This window comes from Panthera leo, chromosome B3, assembly GCF_018350215.1.
Source record: "Panthera leo isolate Ple1 chromosome B3, P.leo_Ple1_pat1.1, whole genome shotgun sequence".
NCBI lineage: Eukaryota > Metazoa > Chordata > Mammalia > Carnivora > Felidae > Panthera > Panthera leo.
Window position 1 is genome coordinate 5,322,354 of NC_056684.1, and position 16,420 is coordinate 5,338,773.

At 62.0% G+C, this 16,420-nt stretch overlaps 1 protein-coding gene across 1 annotated transcript; it reads left to right on the plus strand.

Annotated features, from left to right (window-relative positions):
• The first annotated feature begins 4,127 nt into the window (after positions 1 to 4,127).
• FURIN (furin, paired basic amino acid cleaving enzyme) lies at positions 4,128 to 15,888 on the plus strand. Its single transcript, XM_042940938.1, is given in 17 exon segments — positions 4,128 to 4,269; positions 7,854 to 8,193; positions 8,583 to 8,681; positions 8,793 to 8,888; positions 9,239 to 9,367; positions 9,478 to 9,554; positions 9,826 to 9,914; positions 10,431 to 10,603; positions 11,290 to 11,502; positions 11,907 to 12,007; positions 12,128 to 12,231; positions 12,320 to 12,391; positions 12,394 to 12,436; positions 12,519 to 12,698; positions 13,134 to 13,258; positions 13,379 to 13,489; positions 13,714 to 15,888. Coding segments are annotated over 16 exon segments (2,379 nt in total). The 5' UTR covers positions 4,128 to 4,269; positions 7,854 to 8,016; the 3' UTR covers positions 14,304 to 15,888.
• Positions 15,889 to 16,420: the final 532 nt, after the last annotated feature.

The window sequence follows — 16,420 nt, forward strand, 5'->3', positions numbered from 1 at the left end:
GTTTTATTTTTCTGGACCAAGAGGCAGGGATTGGTGGCAACTGCAAAGCCACGGTTGGGGGGCAGGGTGTAGATTCTTGAAGACACTGGTGCCCTCAGGCACCTCCTTCTAACCCTCGCAGATGTCACCGGCTTCCTGAGGACAAGCTCTAAGGGACTCAGGTGCAAGGCACCAGGGCCCTGCATTCAGCAGGTGCTCAATGAATATCTGCCAGGCTAGACTGCATCCAAAGCACATACTGGGTGCCCAATTGTGGGTAGCATCGGCTGGGCACTGAAGACAAGGAAGAAGACACAAAGTAGGCAAAGGGAAGCTATTAAACCGGTAGGTGACTTCGGGACATAGCAGAGCCACACAGGCAAAGGTAAGCGCAGACCCACCCCAATAACTGGGAAAATGAGAAGGGCTGGCCACGCTGTGATCCTGTCCCAGCGTGACCAGATATGTCACCAACAAATCGTTTCCAGCTCCTCCCCCCACCCACAGACACCCTGTTTGCCACCCGTCATATAAAGGAGGTTTTCCCAAAGTGGTTTAGCCAGAACCGGATAGGCCCTGCCCTGTGACCAGATAGGAGGAGCCTGGCTGTTGCCCTGGCAGCATTCGAGATGGACCCCAGGTGTTCTGGCGCTAGATGGTGAAGTATAGGCATGCTTTATTCAATTTTGCATGACTTAAAGGTTTAATTATTTCATTATAAGAAGTTACTGTAGACATTTCTGAAAAACGCAGGTAAGCAGAAAGGAAGAAAACAGAAAGCTCTCAAATCCCGCCCTTTCAGAGAAAATACCAATTAAATTTTGTCGTGTGCCCTTCCGTGTATTCTAAGAATGCGGTGTGGACATCTTGATTAAAACCAGGTGTGGGTGCTGCTGTCGAAGTCTTTAAGGTGCCTGAGAGTGGGGAGGAGGTTTTGAGAGGGGGGGACCCCCAGAGCATTCCAAGGGGACATGGGCGAGCCTGGGTGGGTGCAGCCAGAGGACTGAGGTTGCCCTCCAGGAGCCTGGCAGATTAGCCCCAGTTCAAAGATGAGGAGAGGCCCGGCTGCCCCCCCCCCCCCACGCCTGGAAGGTGAGAACCCCTTCACAAGCCCCTTCCTCGCTCAGGCCTTACCCATCAGGCCCTGTTCCCCCGCCCACCCCCTCCCCCACCCCTCCCAGGCCTTCCTGCTCCGGACTGCTGTCACATGGTGCTACCAGGTGTATAAACTGATAAACTGTGACCCAGAGGCCCTTGGGCTCTTAAGGCCCTAAGGGGGACTTGGGCTTCAAGGCGCAGTTTAGCTCCCTCAGGCCTCGAGGCCTCAGATAAATGGTTGGGTGTGATAAAGAGAACAATACTTGCCCCCAGAAACTTGTTTCGGGGGAGATAAAGGGAGAAGTGGGCTAACAGTCACCAGCTGTGACAAGCTGGGATTCTCTCCCAGAGGGCTCTCACTCAAGGAGAGTGGCTTCTTTTTAGCGAGAGGACAGTTGTATGTGAAACTCCCAAATGCGAGGGGGACTAAGGCAAAGATACTGGGGGCGAAGTAAGAACAGGTGCTCACTGGCTCAGTCCTCTCCTCCCTCCGCCCCCAAGTGATGCACCTCTGAGCAATACCTCAAGGCCCAGGCAGGGTAGGAGAGGCGGGCTCTGCAGCCGTCTGGGTCCGGGGCCAGCCCCTCCTCCCCCCCCCTCCCCTGCTGCTCCCCTGCTGCTCCCCTGGGGCCAGCCTCCAGGATGGGTGGGGCACCCAGAGGCGGCCGGGGTTGCTTGGTTTCTGGCTTGACCTTTCTTCTAGGCAGGAGGACAAGTGGGAAAAGGGCACCACACTGGGGGACCTCAGAGGGCTACCCGGGGCCAGCCCTGTCCCTGTTTCCCCTCAACAGGGTTCTCTTGCTCACAGACTGAGGAAGAATCATGACTCACTTCCTGCCTCAGTCTGCACAAGTATTGTTCTCCCAAACGTGGCTGGTGCTGGTGGGGCTACCCCAGGGTGGCCCGGATCAATCTCAGCTTTTGGGGAGGGAAGTTCCCACTCGGAGAGGGAGCCAGCCAGACAGCTTCCCGGCCCGACTTCCGGGACCTCACGTTCTAACCCGAGTGTCCGGTTTTGGCAGCGTTTGCTAGGGTAGCCGAGTGGCGCCTTCGCGCGTGAACTGAATATCATCTCCATCCTACGGAGGTCGAAGAGCAGTCTCTGCCCATCCCTCCCTGCTCCCTGTGAGATTACATCCATCCCAGTAAATGGAGGCTCTGAGAATTAAGGAACTCGTCTAAGGTGGCGTGGCATAAAATGACTGCTGCGGTGGGGGGGGGGGGGGGGTGTCGCGGGGCACCTGGGTGGCTCAGTTGGCCCAGCTTCTGACTTTGGCTCCAGTCATGATCTCACGGTTTATGGGTTCGAGCCCCACATCGGGCTCTGCACTCTGAGCGAGGAGCGTGCTTTGGATTCTCTGTCCCCTCGCTCTCTGCCCCTCCCCCACCTGCACTTTCTCTGTCTCTCAAAATAAATAAATAAAAACTTAAAAAAAAAAAAAAAAAGTAGTGCATCAGGGATCTGGGCCCAGGCTGACATGCCACGTAGTTACCTTAGGGATATCACTTGACCTCTCTGGGCCTCAGTTTCCTCTTCTGTAAAACGTAGACAGCGCTACATAAAAGGTGCCAAAGGAAGATGTATTGCACCCACCTGGTGGGGTTGGTGGTGAGGAAGAAATAAGTTAACACATGGAAAGAGCCGAGAATAGCACCAGACTCACAGTGAGCGCTTGGCGGTGTATCTTTTCATCATTACCCCCCCCCCCACGCACCCCCCACCGTGTTCAGGAGGCCATGGGGTGACACTGAGGTGCCAGGTAATCTCAGCAGGAATGGATGGGCAGAGGCTGCTCTTCGACCTTGAAACAACCCAGCCTGGGGAGCTCTTGGCCACATTTCCCCTCTTTTCTTTCTCAGCTCAAGCAGTGGTGGCCTCAGCCAAGTAGCACAGACGTTTTCTAGGGCAGGGACCCAGGGAGGGAGAGAAGCCGGTTGGTATGTTGCAAAGTAGCTCAGTTTCAGGCTCCGCCAAAGCCCCAGATCTCGTCCAGGCTCTGGGGCCTGCCAGTTGGGGGCAAATTATTTAAACTTTGTGCTCCTCAGTTTCCTTATCTGTAAAATGGGATTACCAATGTCGGCCTGGAAGCATTATGTAGATTAAATGCTGTGCGGAAGGAGATAATAATGTAAAGTGACTGTCCTGGTGTCTGGCAGGCGGTTGGTGTTTGAAAAAAAAAAAAAAGTTAAAAAAAAAATTAAAAGGCGTGGGCTGACTGGTTCAGCTTATCCACCTGTCTATATAGATGCAAACAGTCGTGACTCCTCCAACAGTAGGCCTTGGGAAGGTGTGCCCCATCTCGGTGAAGTCCGACCTTAGGGGGAGCTACCCCAGGTGGGTCACCGCAGGACACTTAACCGGGTCATGCCCAAATTCAATTCGTGGCTCAGGAATGAGGCAGTCGTGGCGTGGGGGGTGGGGAGAGGGCCAGCTCCCCCACAATCCAGCCGAGACCGAGCTCCGCGTGCCTCCTCAAGCCCGCGGCAGCCCGCGCCCAGGGTTCCGAGTCCGGGTCTCCGCGGCCGCCTGCGCCTGCCCCGGGAGCTCGTGGCGCTCAGAGCCGAGCCCGGCGGCGGGAGCGCGGGCGGCGGGGCCGGGGTTGGGGGTGGCGGGGGACGCGCCCGGCGGCCGCCAGGGCTTTGGGATCGCCGGCTCCACTTCCTACCTGCCCCTACCGGGCGCCGGAGGCAGCGGCCGCCCCAGAAGGCCGCAGGGCCCGGGCTCGGGGCCCGGGGCCCGGCGCCCCGGGCGCGCGGCGCCGGCGCTCCGCACGCGGGCCGGGGCGCGGGCGGCATGGGCGGCGCGGCGGGCCGGCGGCGGCGGCGGCGGCGGCGGCGGCGGCCCGGGAGCGCGGAGGTGGCGCCGCGAGGGGGAGGGGCGCGGCGGCGGAGGAGGAGGAGCCCGGGCCGCCGCAGCCGCTGACAGCCGCCGGAGTAAACAAGCCGCGCCGCCGCGGCCCGGCCGCTGCCCCCGCCCGAGCCGGAGCCCGAGCCCAGGCCGAGCCCTGCCCTGGTCGCCGGCCGGGCCGAGGCCGCCCGCCGCGCCTCCCCGCCTCCGCGCGGTGACGCTGCTGCTGGGCGCGGGGACGGCGCCGAGCCCAGGCCCCCGCCGCCGGGCTCTCCGCTCGGCCGAGGGGCGCCCGAGCCGCCGCGGCGCTCGCCTGGAAAAGTTACCCGCCCGGGCTCCCTCGGGTAAGCAGGAGGGCGCGGGGCCCGGGGAGGCGGCGCGCCGGGGCGGCCGGGGCGGCCGGGGCCCGGAGGGAGCTGGCCGGCCTGGGCCGCTGTGCGCGCGGAGCGGGCTCCGCGGCCCCGGCCGGGGAGGGTCGGGGCCGCCCTGACCCGGGCCCCCAGGCCCCCAGGCCCCCAGGCCCCGGCCGCCCGCCCGGCTTTCGGAACTGGCTCGGGGGCCGGCCCGAGGGTGGAGCCGCGGGGAGCAGGAAGGGCGCCGCGCAGCCCACCTGAGCGCGCCGGGCCCGGCTCGGCCGCCGGCCCCCGGCCCCCTGCCCGTGCCGGTACTTTTCCGCTTGGGGCCGGGGCGAGCCCTCTGACCTCAGGAAGCGTCTGCGGGGGCCCCCGCTGGGGGCGGGATGGGGAGAGAATTCCAGAGGCGCCGGGTGCTCCCGCCTCCCCGCCGGCCGCCGGGGGCCGCCGCCGGCTCGCCCACTCCGCGGCCCGGGAGGGGAGGAACGAACAGCCGGGGCCGCGGGGACCGTTCCCGGCCCGGCCTCGCCGCCGCCCGCGCACCTGGGCGACGGAGACTCAGGTGCGGGTTCCGCGGGCTCCGGGAGGCCGGCTCAGGTAGGTTCCGGGGCTCCCTCCCGCCGAGGCCTGGCCCAGGCCCCCGCTGCCCCCGTGGGGTGGCTGGACTGCGGGGCCGCCCGCTTGCCAGACAGGTCCGACAGCGGTCACTGGTCAGTACCTGCTGTCCCCGAGCTCCTGGGGGTGCAGACCCTGGCCGCGGGAAGGTGTTGGGATTCTGTGTTTGATTTGGGAAGTGTGAGGAGAACCCAGGTGCCGTGGCCTAGTGAGGGCTGGGCAGCTGCGGGCCAGGTGTGGACAACAGCATAGGAGGGTAGCCAAAGCTGGCCGCGGCTCAGAGCAGAGCAGAGCAGCCCATATTGGACTGTTTCCTACATTGAGCTTCCACATAAAATTCGATTTTCTAAAATGGATTATATGGCTTTAAAAAAAAAAAAAAGTTTGTAAACCTCGGATCTAGCAGTTTTTACCACCAAGGAAACTGAGGCCCACCAAGGAAACGGAGAAAGTGACTTGCTTGAGATCACACAGCAAATGAGTCGTTGAGCAGGGACTGGAGACCAGAATTTCAAGAGAGCCTTTCAAGTTGCCTGTAACAGGCCCTGGCTTGGGGTCTCTGCTGGAAAAGAGAGACTGGATCGGGTTTCCCAGACAGCCCCTGTCCACACCAGAGCCTCAGTGCCTGAGCACCAGCAACGCTGCCTGGGGGGTAGGCTCAGTTTGATGCTTCAGACTGGCTGTCTGTGTCAGAGGTTCCTGGGACCAGAGAAAGGGCTTCGCCTGAGACCACAGCCAGAAAGAGCACTCCCATCTCTGTCTGTGGCCACAGCCCAGAGCCGAGTCCCATGTGAGAGGGCATCACGGGAGGCTAGAAATACAGCAAGCCTCTGGGTTGAAGCTGAACTGGGACTCATAGGGTGAGTCAGAGTCTGGGATGGGGGTGGGGAGAAGCCCATTCATTCATTGTTCTCAGCGCCTGCTGTTTGGGGAGGGGGGATCTTCCCCTCATCCAGGATGCTGAGCTAGGGCTGTCTAGGGGCTTGGGGGCTCCACGGGGAGCTATATCCATCCACCCCGTGGCGAGGGATGCTGTGCAGAGGGAGGCAGGCCCTTTCCTGGGAGATTGTTTGGTTGTGCCTGAAGCCTGCTTTCTTTTTGGGTGCTGCAGGGTAATTAAATAGTTGGTTAATCACCTCTAACGTCAGCCAGCTGCAGCCCCATTCACCGTGTGCTGGAAGCTGGGCTGGACCCAGGGAAGCAGGGTCTTGGTTTGGGGGCTTCAGCAGGGCTCACGGCACTGTGGTCGGGGGCAGCTCCACTTGCCATCTGGACCCAAGAGGCAGCTCTTGCAACGGCAAGAAGGGGGAGAAGAGGCCTTGTTTCTATCTGGCTCTGCCCCCCCCCCCCCCCCACCATTGCTAAGACTGGCTTTCTGGAACTTGGAAGTCCAAGGCATCGTGGGTCTGTGGCTTCCAGGCCTGTCCTGGAGCCCCATGGACTCTGCCCGGGTTGAGGAGGGGCTGCGTTGTGAGTGCCCCCTGCCATCAGCTGTCAGGTTATTTTGGTGTAAACTTAAAATACCCTGGGAATTGTGTGTTGAGTCCCTCCCAGCCTGCAGGGTGGGACTGCAGGGGGACCAGCCAGGGAGGCCAGTTGTGGCTGAGGGTAGCCAGCCCCTGGAGAACTGAGGCTTCCCGGTGGCGAGGGTGGTGAGCGAGCCTGCCCCGCTCCCCACGGCCTGGGGGAGCTGTGGGGAGCTTCCCTTTTGCCGCCTGGCAAGAGTGGCCTCCTTTGGGGCTGGGAGTGGTGGGGGCATCCGGGACCCTGTGGGCAGGCTCTCTGCTCTCTGAGCTTGGCACTGAGACAGGATACCCCCAGCAGCCCTGCTGGGGCCTCCCCCAGCTTCTCCCCACCCCAGGGGCTTGGCTTCTGGCTAGTCAGGGGCCCTATGTGGGGGCAGTTATGTGGCCCCGGGCAGAGAGGTCCCGCTGTCTGTTTGCTGAAGGAGGAAAAACAACACGCAGACTATTGATTCAGCCTCACCTTGGCGCTCCTGGCTCAGCAGCCAGTGTTTGCCCTGGCTGCCTGGGCTCGGATTACGCAAGGCTGGTGGGCGTGGAGTTCCAGGGGGCTGCTGGGGGGCCTCTGCGCCCAGGCCTGGGCAGGGCTGGGCGGCCCCAGCGTTCCCCAGGAAACAGCCTGAAAGGAGTCTGGGTCCCCGGTTTTGCTGATGGCCACCAGTCTGGAGTCTGTCCGTGGAGGGAGGTGAAGCCACTGGGATCCCCTGTGCTCAGCCCCCAAAGCCCCATCCCTCCTATGGTCGCCCACTGTTTCTTCCCAGGGGCTGTGGGGCTTTGCAGGTAATTCTTTGTGGCTGGGTCTGCTTTGCTGAACCAAGAAACCCTGGTGAGCCGGGTAGACATCCCCCCCCCCCCATTCAAAAAGTTTGAAAAGCCAACATTTTATTTCTTTGTACAATGTACCTAGGTAATTTGGAAAATCTACAATGATACAAAGAAGAAAATAACAATTACTTGTAACCGTCACCATCTTGAGAGAATCATTGTTAACGTTTTTGCATGCAGCCCTTCCAGATTTTGTTTTGTGGTTCTATATAAATATACACGTATAAATAGTTATTTAAAAACAAAATGGGGTCATGTGTGCGTACTGCTTCATAACCCATCCTTTTCGCTTTGATTGTGGTGAACATTTATTCAGTTGTTGTTTCTGATTCTGAGTGACTCAAGCTTGATACACTTCATCCCACTTCCATATTCTTGTGTGGAGAGAGGCTGAGGAGGTGTGTGTGTGTGTGTGTGTGTGTGTGTGTGTGTGTATGGGGGGCCCGTCTGGCTGGCTGGCTCACCGACCTTGGGGGGCTGGATTTTCACCCCTCTCCCCTGGGCCCCTTTTCAAGCCTAGATTGTGCCATGGGGTGGGGGGGGAAGGCAGCTTTAGCACATGGCCGGGGAGGCACTGACGGTCTTCCCCTCTTCCTCCCTTGTCCCCCTCAGGGCCGGCAGCCCTCCTCCCCTGCCCACAGCCCTGCCCTGCTCGGCCCCATGCCCCCGCCAGTCAGCCCCGGGCCACAGGCAGCAAGCAGGCACGCGGGAGCCGAGGCCCTGTGACCAGGCCAAGGAGACGGGGGCTCCGGGGTCCCGGCCACCTGTCCCCCCCATGGAGCTGAGGCCCTGGTTGCTATGGGTGGTAGCAGCAGCGGGAGCCTTGGTCCTGCTGGCGGCCGATGCCTGCGGCCAGAAGGTCTACACCAACACCTGGGCTGTGCACATTCCCGGAGGCCCAGCCGTGGCTGACAGCCTGGCACGAAAGCATGGCTTCCTCAACTTGGGCCAGGTAGGCGCCCTCACTGCCCGCTGGCCTGGGCATACGACACTGCCGGGGGTGGGGTCAGTGAGGGCAGGGGTTCAGGCACCGGGACCAGGAACTGTGGGGCTTACCTGGGTAGCAGGCGTGTTCTGGGTGGCGAGGGGGATGGGAGCGGTGGCTCGTCCTGCCCTTGGGCTTCCGACATAGGTTGTTTGGAGAGCCGGGGTATCCCAGGGAGATAGAGTCCCTCTCTGTCCCTTGCACCTCCTTGCCGGGTCCTGGGCAGGCAGCAGATGCCCTACCAGCCCCTGCCGCCGTGAGCCTCCCGTGAGCAGCCGGTCGTCCACCCCCATCCGCTCCCTCCCCGGGGGACTGACAGATGGAAAGCCCAGCTCAGTCTCCCTGCTCTGTTGCAGATCTTCGGCGACTATTACCACTTCTGGCATCGAGCGGTGACAAAGCGGTCCCTGTCGCCTCACCGCCCGCGGCACAGCCGGCTGCAGAGGGAGCCTCAAGTGAGTGCGGCCCCAGCCCTGCTTGCCTGCCACCCTTCCCTTCCTGCTCTCTGGAGCCGCTCCAGTCCTCCGCCCACACCATCCCTCCCTCCCTCCCTCCCTCCCTCACAGGTACAGTGGCTGGAGCAGCAGGTGGCAAAGCGAAGGACCAAACGGGATGTGTACCAGGAGCCCACGGACCCCAAGTTTCCCCAGCAGTGGTACCTGGTACATTGCCTCCTCGGGGCCTGGGTCCTCCTCTCCCCGCTGCATCCATCCAGCCCCCGAAGGGTCTCGTGGGAGGGCAAGGCTGACTTGGAGGCCTCCCCTCATTCCTCCTCCTCCTCTCTACGGAGCACTGTCTCCCTAGCGCTTCCTGCTGAGCCTGGAGGTTGCCCTTCCAGAGTTTTTTACGCTCCCATGGAGCCCAGACAGCCAGTGGCAGTGTTTCAGGAGCAGGGGGCGGGTGGAGAAAGAGGTTTTGGGGGTGGTGGAGGGATTATTCGGGGTACCCCTAAGCTCACACGGCCAGCCGCGTCTTCTAAGTGCCGGGGTGACGGGGGCGGGTGTCCCTGCAGTCTGGCGTCACCCAGCGGGACCTGAACGTGAAGGAGGCCTGGGCTCAGGGCTACACGGGGCACGGCATTGTGGTCTCCATCCTGGACGATGGCATCGAGAAGAACCACCCAGACTTGGCAGGCAATTATGTGAGGAGGTGGGGGAGGGAGGCAGTGACCCCTGTTGAGGGGTGTCTCGGGGCTGTCCTGCTGTGCCAGTGCGGTCAGACCGTTCCTGACGACGGCCACGTCCTCTCCAGGATCCCGGGGCCAGCTTCGATGTCAATGACCAGGACCCTGACCCCCAGCCTCGGTACACACAGATGAATGACAACCGGTAAGAAACGGCAGGTCCCTGGCCTCCGCCTCAGTTCTCCTCTCTGCCACTGAGGAGGCAGGGCCGGGCCTGGGTTAAGACACCCCCTCCGAAGAGGCTGAAGTTTCTGTTTTGCTCAAAGCCGAGGTGGCCACAGAGTGGAGAATGTGGGAGGGGACCGTGCACACAGGCAGGACGGCGCTCTCGGCCGGAGGGGTGGGCCGACCCGTCCTGTTCCTGAGGCCTCACCTGCTCTGTCGGCCGCTAACATCCTGCTCTTGGCCCCTGACAGGCACGGCACACGGTGTGCGGGCGAGGTAGCCGCGGTAGCCAACAACGGTGTCTGTGGCGTAGGCGTGGCCTACAACGCCCGCATCGGAGGTGGGTGTGGGCCTTGGCCACCCTGTCCTTTGGGAGGGCCCTTCGGGTGGGGCTTTCTCCACCCACTTCCCATCTGACCAGTGCCCGTCGCCTTCCCCCTGTGGATCCTTTCGGCCACGTGGCGATTCCTTAGAGGGTTCTCGACAGCTCAGAGAGCCGAGCCGTGGGACAGGATGAGTGTTTCTCAGCCGGGGCCTCCCTAAATCCTCTCCACCCCCTCTGAGTCCTTACATGGCAGGCCTTGGTCACCACACTCCTCCGGGAACCCAGAGGCTCGTCTTAAGCCAGGGTGTGTGGTCGAGGGCAGGGTGCACTCTTTTTGTTTTTTTCCCTTCCGGGTCTCGTCTAGGAGAGGCAGAGAGGCAGGCCAGGGGGTTAGGGGCTTGGGGTTTCCCAGCACCAGCCTCTGCCCTCCCCCTGCCCGTCCTGTGGGTACAGGGCTGGGGGTGCTCCAGGGGGTGCCCCTGGCAGCTAGACCCACGCAGCATCCCTCTCCCCACCCCCCTCTGCGGCCAGGGGTGCGCATGCTGGATGGCGAGGTGACGGACGCGGTGGAGGCGCGTTCGCTGGGCCTGAACCCCAACCACATCCACATCTACAGTGCCAGCTGGGGCCCCGAGGACGATGGCAAAACCGTGGATGGGCCTGCCCGCCTGGCTGAGGAGGCCTTCTTCCGGGGGGTCAGCCAGGTGAGGTGGGGAGGCCAGGCCCAGCCTCTCGGGGGCAAGCTGGGCGTTGTCTTTTCCATAGCTTTCTTCCTGTGTTTTTTGGTTCCTGTTTGTTTATTCTTGTGTCAAATTGTCATTTTTTAAAAAGTGTTTTTTAGCGTTCATTTATTTTTGAGAAAGAGAGGGAGAAAACACATGAGCAGGGGAGGGGCAGAGAGAGGGGGCGGGAAGACACAGAATCCGAAGCAGGATCCAGGCTCTGAGCAGTCAGCACAGAGCCCGATGCGGGGCTCAAACCCACGAAACATGAGATCGTGACCCGAGCTGAAGATGGACAGTCAACTGACTGAGCCACCCAGGCACCCCCAATTTTAATCTTATACAAGGCGTATTTATTACAATGTTGAAGGACTAGGACAGAAAAGGGGAAAATCAGTGAAGATGACCCATCGCTCCAGCCTCTGGAATCACCACTCCGGGCACTTTGAGTCGTAACCTGGGTCTGTTTTTCTGCGCACAGGCGACATACTTGTATGTGTATCTGATCCGTCAGGGATCTCCCAGGCCGCGGGACGGTGTTGGGCGTGTGCAGAGACAGGCCCTTGAGAATGAAGCCCCAGCCTCCCCAGTCTCTGGCAGCACCTTCCCACCAGGCCTCCCTCCCCCAGGTCCTGTCTCCGAGTGACCCTGGCCCGCTCTGTTCACAGGGCCGCGGGGGTCTGGGCTCCATCTTTGTCTGGGCCTCAGGGAACGGGGGCCGGGAGCATGACAGCTGCAACTGTGACGGCTACACCAACAGCATCTACACGCTGTCCATCAGCAGCGCCACGCAGCTCGGCAACGTGCCCTGGTACAGCGAGGCCTGCTCGTCCACGCTGGCCACCACCTACAGCAGCGGCAACCAGAACGAGAAGCAGATCGTGAGTCTCGCCCTGGGTGGGGACCCTGGGAAAATGCTTGCCTGCTCTGCCCCGGGGCCCACTTTCCAGAACTCGTGCGGCCGGGTGATCGTGGCGGGGGTATCACGGAACGGGAGCTGGCAGGCTCTCTGAGACTGGGCCATGGGGCGGTCTGAAGCCCCTGAGAAGTGTAGCCTCTCCCCAAAGGGATGCGTTGCTCTTACTGGTCCCCAACCTCGAGCTCCACCCCTTGTTCCTTGGGAAACCGAGGCCCAGAGAGGGCCAGGCACTGGCCTGTTCACAGCAAGTTAGCAAGGCAGCAGCTGGGACCGTGTGTTAGTTCCCAGGGCCTGTGGGCAGAGGGAGGGCAGGCAGGCAGATGGCCCCTCTTAGTCCCTCCGCCCATCACATTGTCCTCCTGCTAGGTGACCACGGACTTGCGGCAAAAGTGCACGGAGTCTCACACGGGCACCTCGGCCTCTGCCCCCTTGGCAGCCGGCATCATCGCCCTCACCCTGGAAGCCAAGTAAGTGGGTCGGGCCGAGGAGCAACCCTGTCCCCACCAGCACCCCCTGCAGGGCAGCCATCGGTCTGCAACTTCTCTCTGAAGAGGCTGAGCCCTGGCCTGTCCCTCCCGCCTTTGCAGTAAGAACCTCACCTGGCGGGACATGCAGCACCTGGTGGTACAGACCTCGAAGCCAGCCCACCTCAATGCTAACGATTGGGCCACCAACGGCGTGGGCCGGAAAGGTGAGGACAGGGTGGCCCAGTGCTCCAGACCGGGGGAAGGTCGGGGAAGCGCCGCCTCCCAGCTGACCCCACCTTCCCTGCCCCGCAGTGAGCCATTCGTACGGCTACGGGCTGCTGGACGCAGGTGCCATGGTGACCCTGGCCCAGAACTGGACGACCGTGGCCCCCAGAGGAAGTGCATCATCGACATCCTCACTGAACCCAAGTGAGGGTTGGATCCTGGCTGGGAGGGGTGGGTGGGGCCCAGGGGTCACAGGGGGTGCAGACCCTCCCTGCTCTCTGCACAGGGACATCGGGAAGCGGCTGGAGGTGCGGAAGATGGTGACCGCCTGCCTGGGGGAGCCTAGCCATATCACGCGCCTGGAGCACGCACAGGCCCGCCTCACCCTGTCCTACAATCGCCGCGGTGACCTGGCCATCCACCTGGTCAGCCCCATGGGCACCCGCTCCACCCTGCTGGCTGCCAGGTGCTTGCTCCCTCCCCTGCCCAGCTTGTCCTTTCTCTCACACTCACGTGCGTTCCTTCACGCATTCACACCCTTCCTGACTTGTCACACAGTCTTAGTGGCCACCACGTTCTTCTCAGTGGGGGCGCTGTTGGCATTTTAGGAGGCCCGGTTTTGTCCTGTGGGGCTGTCCCCACATTGCAGGAATCCCTGGCTTCTACCCATTACATGCCGGGAGCGTGCCTTCCCACGTGTAGCAAGCACCCTTGCACGTTTCCAGAATCTTCTGGTGGAGGGCATCTGGCCCGCTGAGAAACAGCCCCTACGGCCCCTACAGGCATTTCCAGCCCCGTGGGGCCCGCGTGTTGTGTACGGGCCATGTGTTGTGAGTTTGGCGCCCCCTGGCTGGGTCTCCCCGGGGCCTCTGAGACAGCCGTGGGCACCCTTCTCCCCCAGGCCACACGACTACTCCGCAGATGGGTTTAATGACTGGGCCTTCATGACAACCCACTCCTGGGATGAGGACCCCTCCGGCGAGTGGGTCCTGGAGATTGAAAACACTAGCGAAGCCAACAACTACGGTATTGGGGATATTGGAGGGCTCGGGGGAGGGGGACGAGGAGGAGAGCTGGTGAGCTCTGGGATTCCAGGTGCCGTGCTGGTGCCCCCTAACTCTTGCCTCCCCGCCAACCCTGGACTAGGGACACTGACCAAGTTCACCCTTGTGCTATACGGCACGGCCCCCGAGGGGCTGCACACGCCTCCCGAAAGCAGCGGCTGCAAGACCCTCACGTCCAGCCAGGCCTGTGTGGGTCAGTAGTGGATGCCGTCGGGGTTTGGGGGCCTGGGGCTTGGTGGGGGGGGGGGGTGGGCAGAGGGTACCTGTCCTGAAGCCCAGCGCTAGGAGGAAAGGGGGTTTGAAGATACCCGGGCATGAGTATGGTTCCAGGGCCGGAAGCTCCCGGGGGCCCACGGTGACTGCTCGGGGCAGCTGTGTCTGCTTAGCTGACGCCCCCCTTCTGCCCCCTGCCGGCAGTGTGTGAGGAAGGCTTCTCCCTGCACCAGAAGAGCTGTGTCCAGCACTGCCCGCCAGGCTTCACCCCCCAAGTCCTCGATACACACTATAGCACCGAGAACGACGTGGAGATCATCCGGGCCAGCGTCTGCGCCCCCTGCCACGCCTCGTGTGCCACCTGCCAGGGGCTGGCCCCCACGGACTGCCTCAGCTGCCCCAGCCACGCCTCCCTGGACCCCGTGGAGCAGACCTGCTCCCGGCAGAGCCAGAGCAGCCGTGAGTCACCGGAGCAGCAGCCGCCCCGGCCACCCCCGGAGGTGGAGGCCGAGCCCCGAGCCAGGGCAGAGCTGCTGCCCTCACACCTGCCCGAGGTGGTGGCCGGCCTCAGCTGCGCCTTCATCGTGCTGGTCTTCGTCACCGTCTTCCTGGTCCTGCAGCTGCGCTCGGGCTTCAGCTTCCGGGGGGTGAAGGTGTACACCATGGACCGTGGCCTCATCTCCTACAAGGGGCTGCCCCCCGAAGCCTGGCAGGAAGAGGGCCCGTCGGACTCGGAAGAGGACGAGGGCCGGGGCGAGAGGACCGCCTTTATCAAAGACCAGAGCGCCCTTTGACGAGCGCCCACTGCCTGCCCCTTCAAGCCCATCCCCTCCTTGGGCACTTTTTAATTCACCAAAGTATTTTTTTTATCGTGGGACTGGGTTTGGACCCCAGCTGGGAGGCAGGAGGGGCAGAGACTGCTTCCCGCCCTACCTTCGGGCCACCTGGCTGCCTGAGGTGGGGCCCCAGGACCAGCTGGGAGGCAGGGGAGGGCCTCACCCCACCTCCAGCACCTCTTCCGTGTGGAGGAAGGAGTGGAACGTTTAGGGCAGCTTTCCAAGGTCCAGGCCCCAGTCGGAGTCCCTGCGGAGCGAAGCGGGTCAGCCCGTTCGGGCTTCCTGACCCGGGCTGCAGCTCTCATCCCTTCCCTGTTCCTCTAAAGCAATAATGGTCCCCATCCAGGCAGCAGGGAGGCTGGCCTAGGGGGTATTTGAAGGAGGAGGCCACCTCTCCAAGGGCTTTTGTATCCCCGACCCTGTCCCCCACGTCTGGTGAGCCTCTTGAGGAAGCGGTGATCAAAGGAAGGGACCAAGGAAGGCAGGTGCTTCCAGGGCGAGCATGCGTGCACGAGAGGTTGTGTCCCTGTGCCCACCTCCACCACAGCTGGCTGCCCACCGAGCGTGGCTGGCCCGACCAGGCCCCCGAGCCAGCATCCTGACCACCCTACCTTCTCGGGGCCCCCTCCCCTCCCGCCAGGGCCCAAGTCCCTGTTTTCTGAGCCCGGGGGGCTGCCTGGGCTGTTGGCACTCACAGTCCCGGAGCCCCTGGGTGGGTGGTGGTGGGGGGACGGTGGCCCAGCCGGCCTCTCCCGCCTCCCACCCAATGCTGCTTTCCCCTGTGGGGATCTCAGGGGCTGTTTGAGGATATATTTTCACTTTGTGATTATTTCACTTTAGATGCTGATTTTTTTTTTTTTTTTTTTTTTTGTATTTTTAACGGGGGTAGCAGCTGGACCACCCACTTTCCCACACCCACTGTCCACTCTGCTGTTCCCCCGGCTACCCTGGCCCCAAGGTGTGGGGGGCTGCAGCATGTTGCTGAGGAGTGAGGAGTAGTCAAGCCCCCAAGTTCTGAAGAGGCAGGTGGACAAGCCAGGTGGGCCCTAGGAAAGGGGGTCATGGTGGGAGGAGCAGGCTGTCATCCGTGTTTCAGGTGGGGCTCATTGTGCCAAGGGCTCATGGGTCACTGGTTCTCCAAGTGCCAGGGGTGGGCAGGCGGTGGCACTGAGCCCCCTCCAACACTGTGCCCTTGTGGAGAAAGCACTGACCTGTTCTGCCCCCTTAAGTCCCCCTCTTCTGACGTGCCTTTTGCACCCCTCCCATTAGGACAATCAGTCCCCTCCCTTCTGGGAGCCCCCTTTTCTTTCTCTCCCCTAGCCTTTCCTGGCACCCACCCACCTGCCCAGGGGTGTCCCCTCGTCTCTCATCCCCCCACCCTTGTGGCCAGCCTGGCTAATTTTGTAAGATACTGGGTTGGTGCCCAGTGACTTTTTTTTTTTCTTGTAATTTAAACAGGCCCAGCGTTGTTGGTTCTATTTAATGGACACGAGATAATGTTAGAGGTTTTAAAGTGATTAAACGTGCAGACTATGCAAACCAGGCCCGGTCTCCAGCGTGGTGATGTTGTTCTTCCTAGGATCCTGAGGCTGCATCTGGGATGGGGACGGAGAGTGGGGCCAGTTAGACGTCCCACGGGCCTCCTAGCTCTAGGGCTCCTTTTGGGCAGCAGTGGGCTGTGGAAGGAGGCAGCAGCTGGAGACCAGCCCCAGGGCATGGGGGGAGTGAGCCCTAAGAGGAGGACAAGCCAGCCCTTCCAGCCCCTGGGGGCCTGGTCTCCAGCAGGGAGGAGAGTTAATTCCCGTGTGGCCCCCTTGCTCAGGTTCTCACTTAGCTGTAGGGCGGAGGTCTCCGGTGGGGCCTGACTGAACCCAGATAGATTGCTTCTGCTGGCCCCTGTCGGGCTCAGGAAGCTCCATACCCGTCCACTCTCCAGCTCCAGTGGGGCAACCCCCCCCCTCCCCCGCCAGGCTCCCCTCGGGACAAGACCCCCGCCCCCCTCTCTGGGCTAGGGGAGTGGTTTCACCAGGACCCGTGCGCCCATAAGGAGGCCTCTCCTCGGGGATATTTACTTG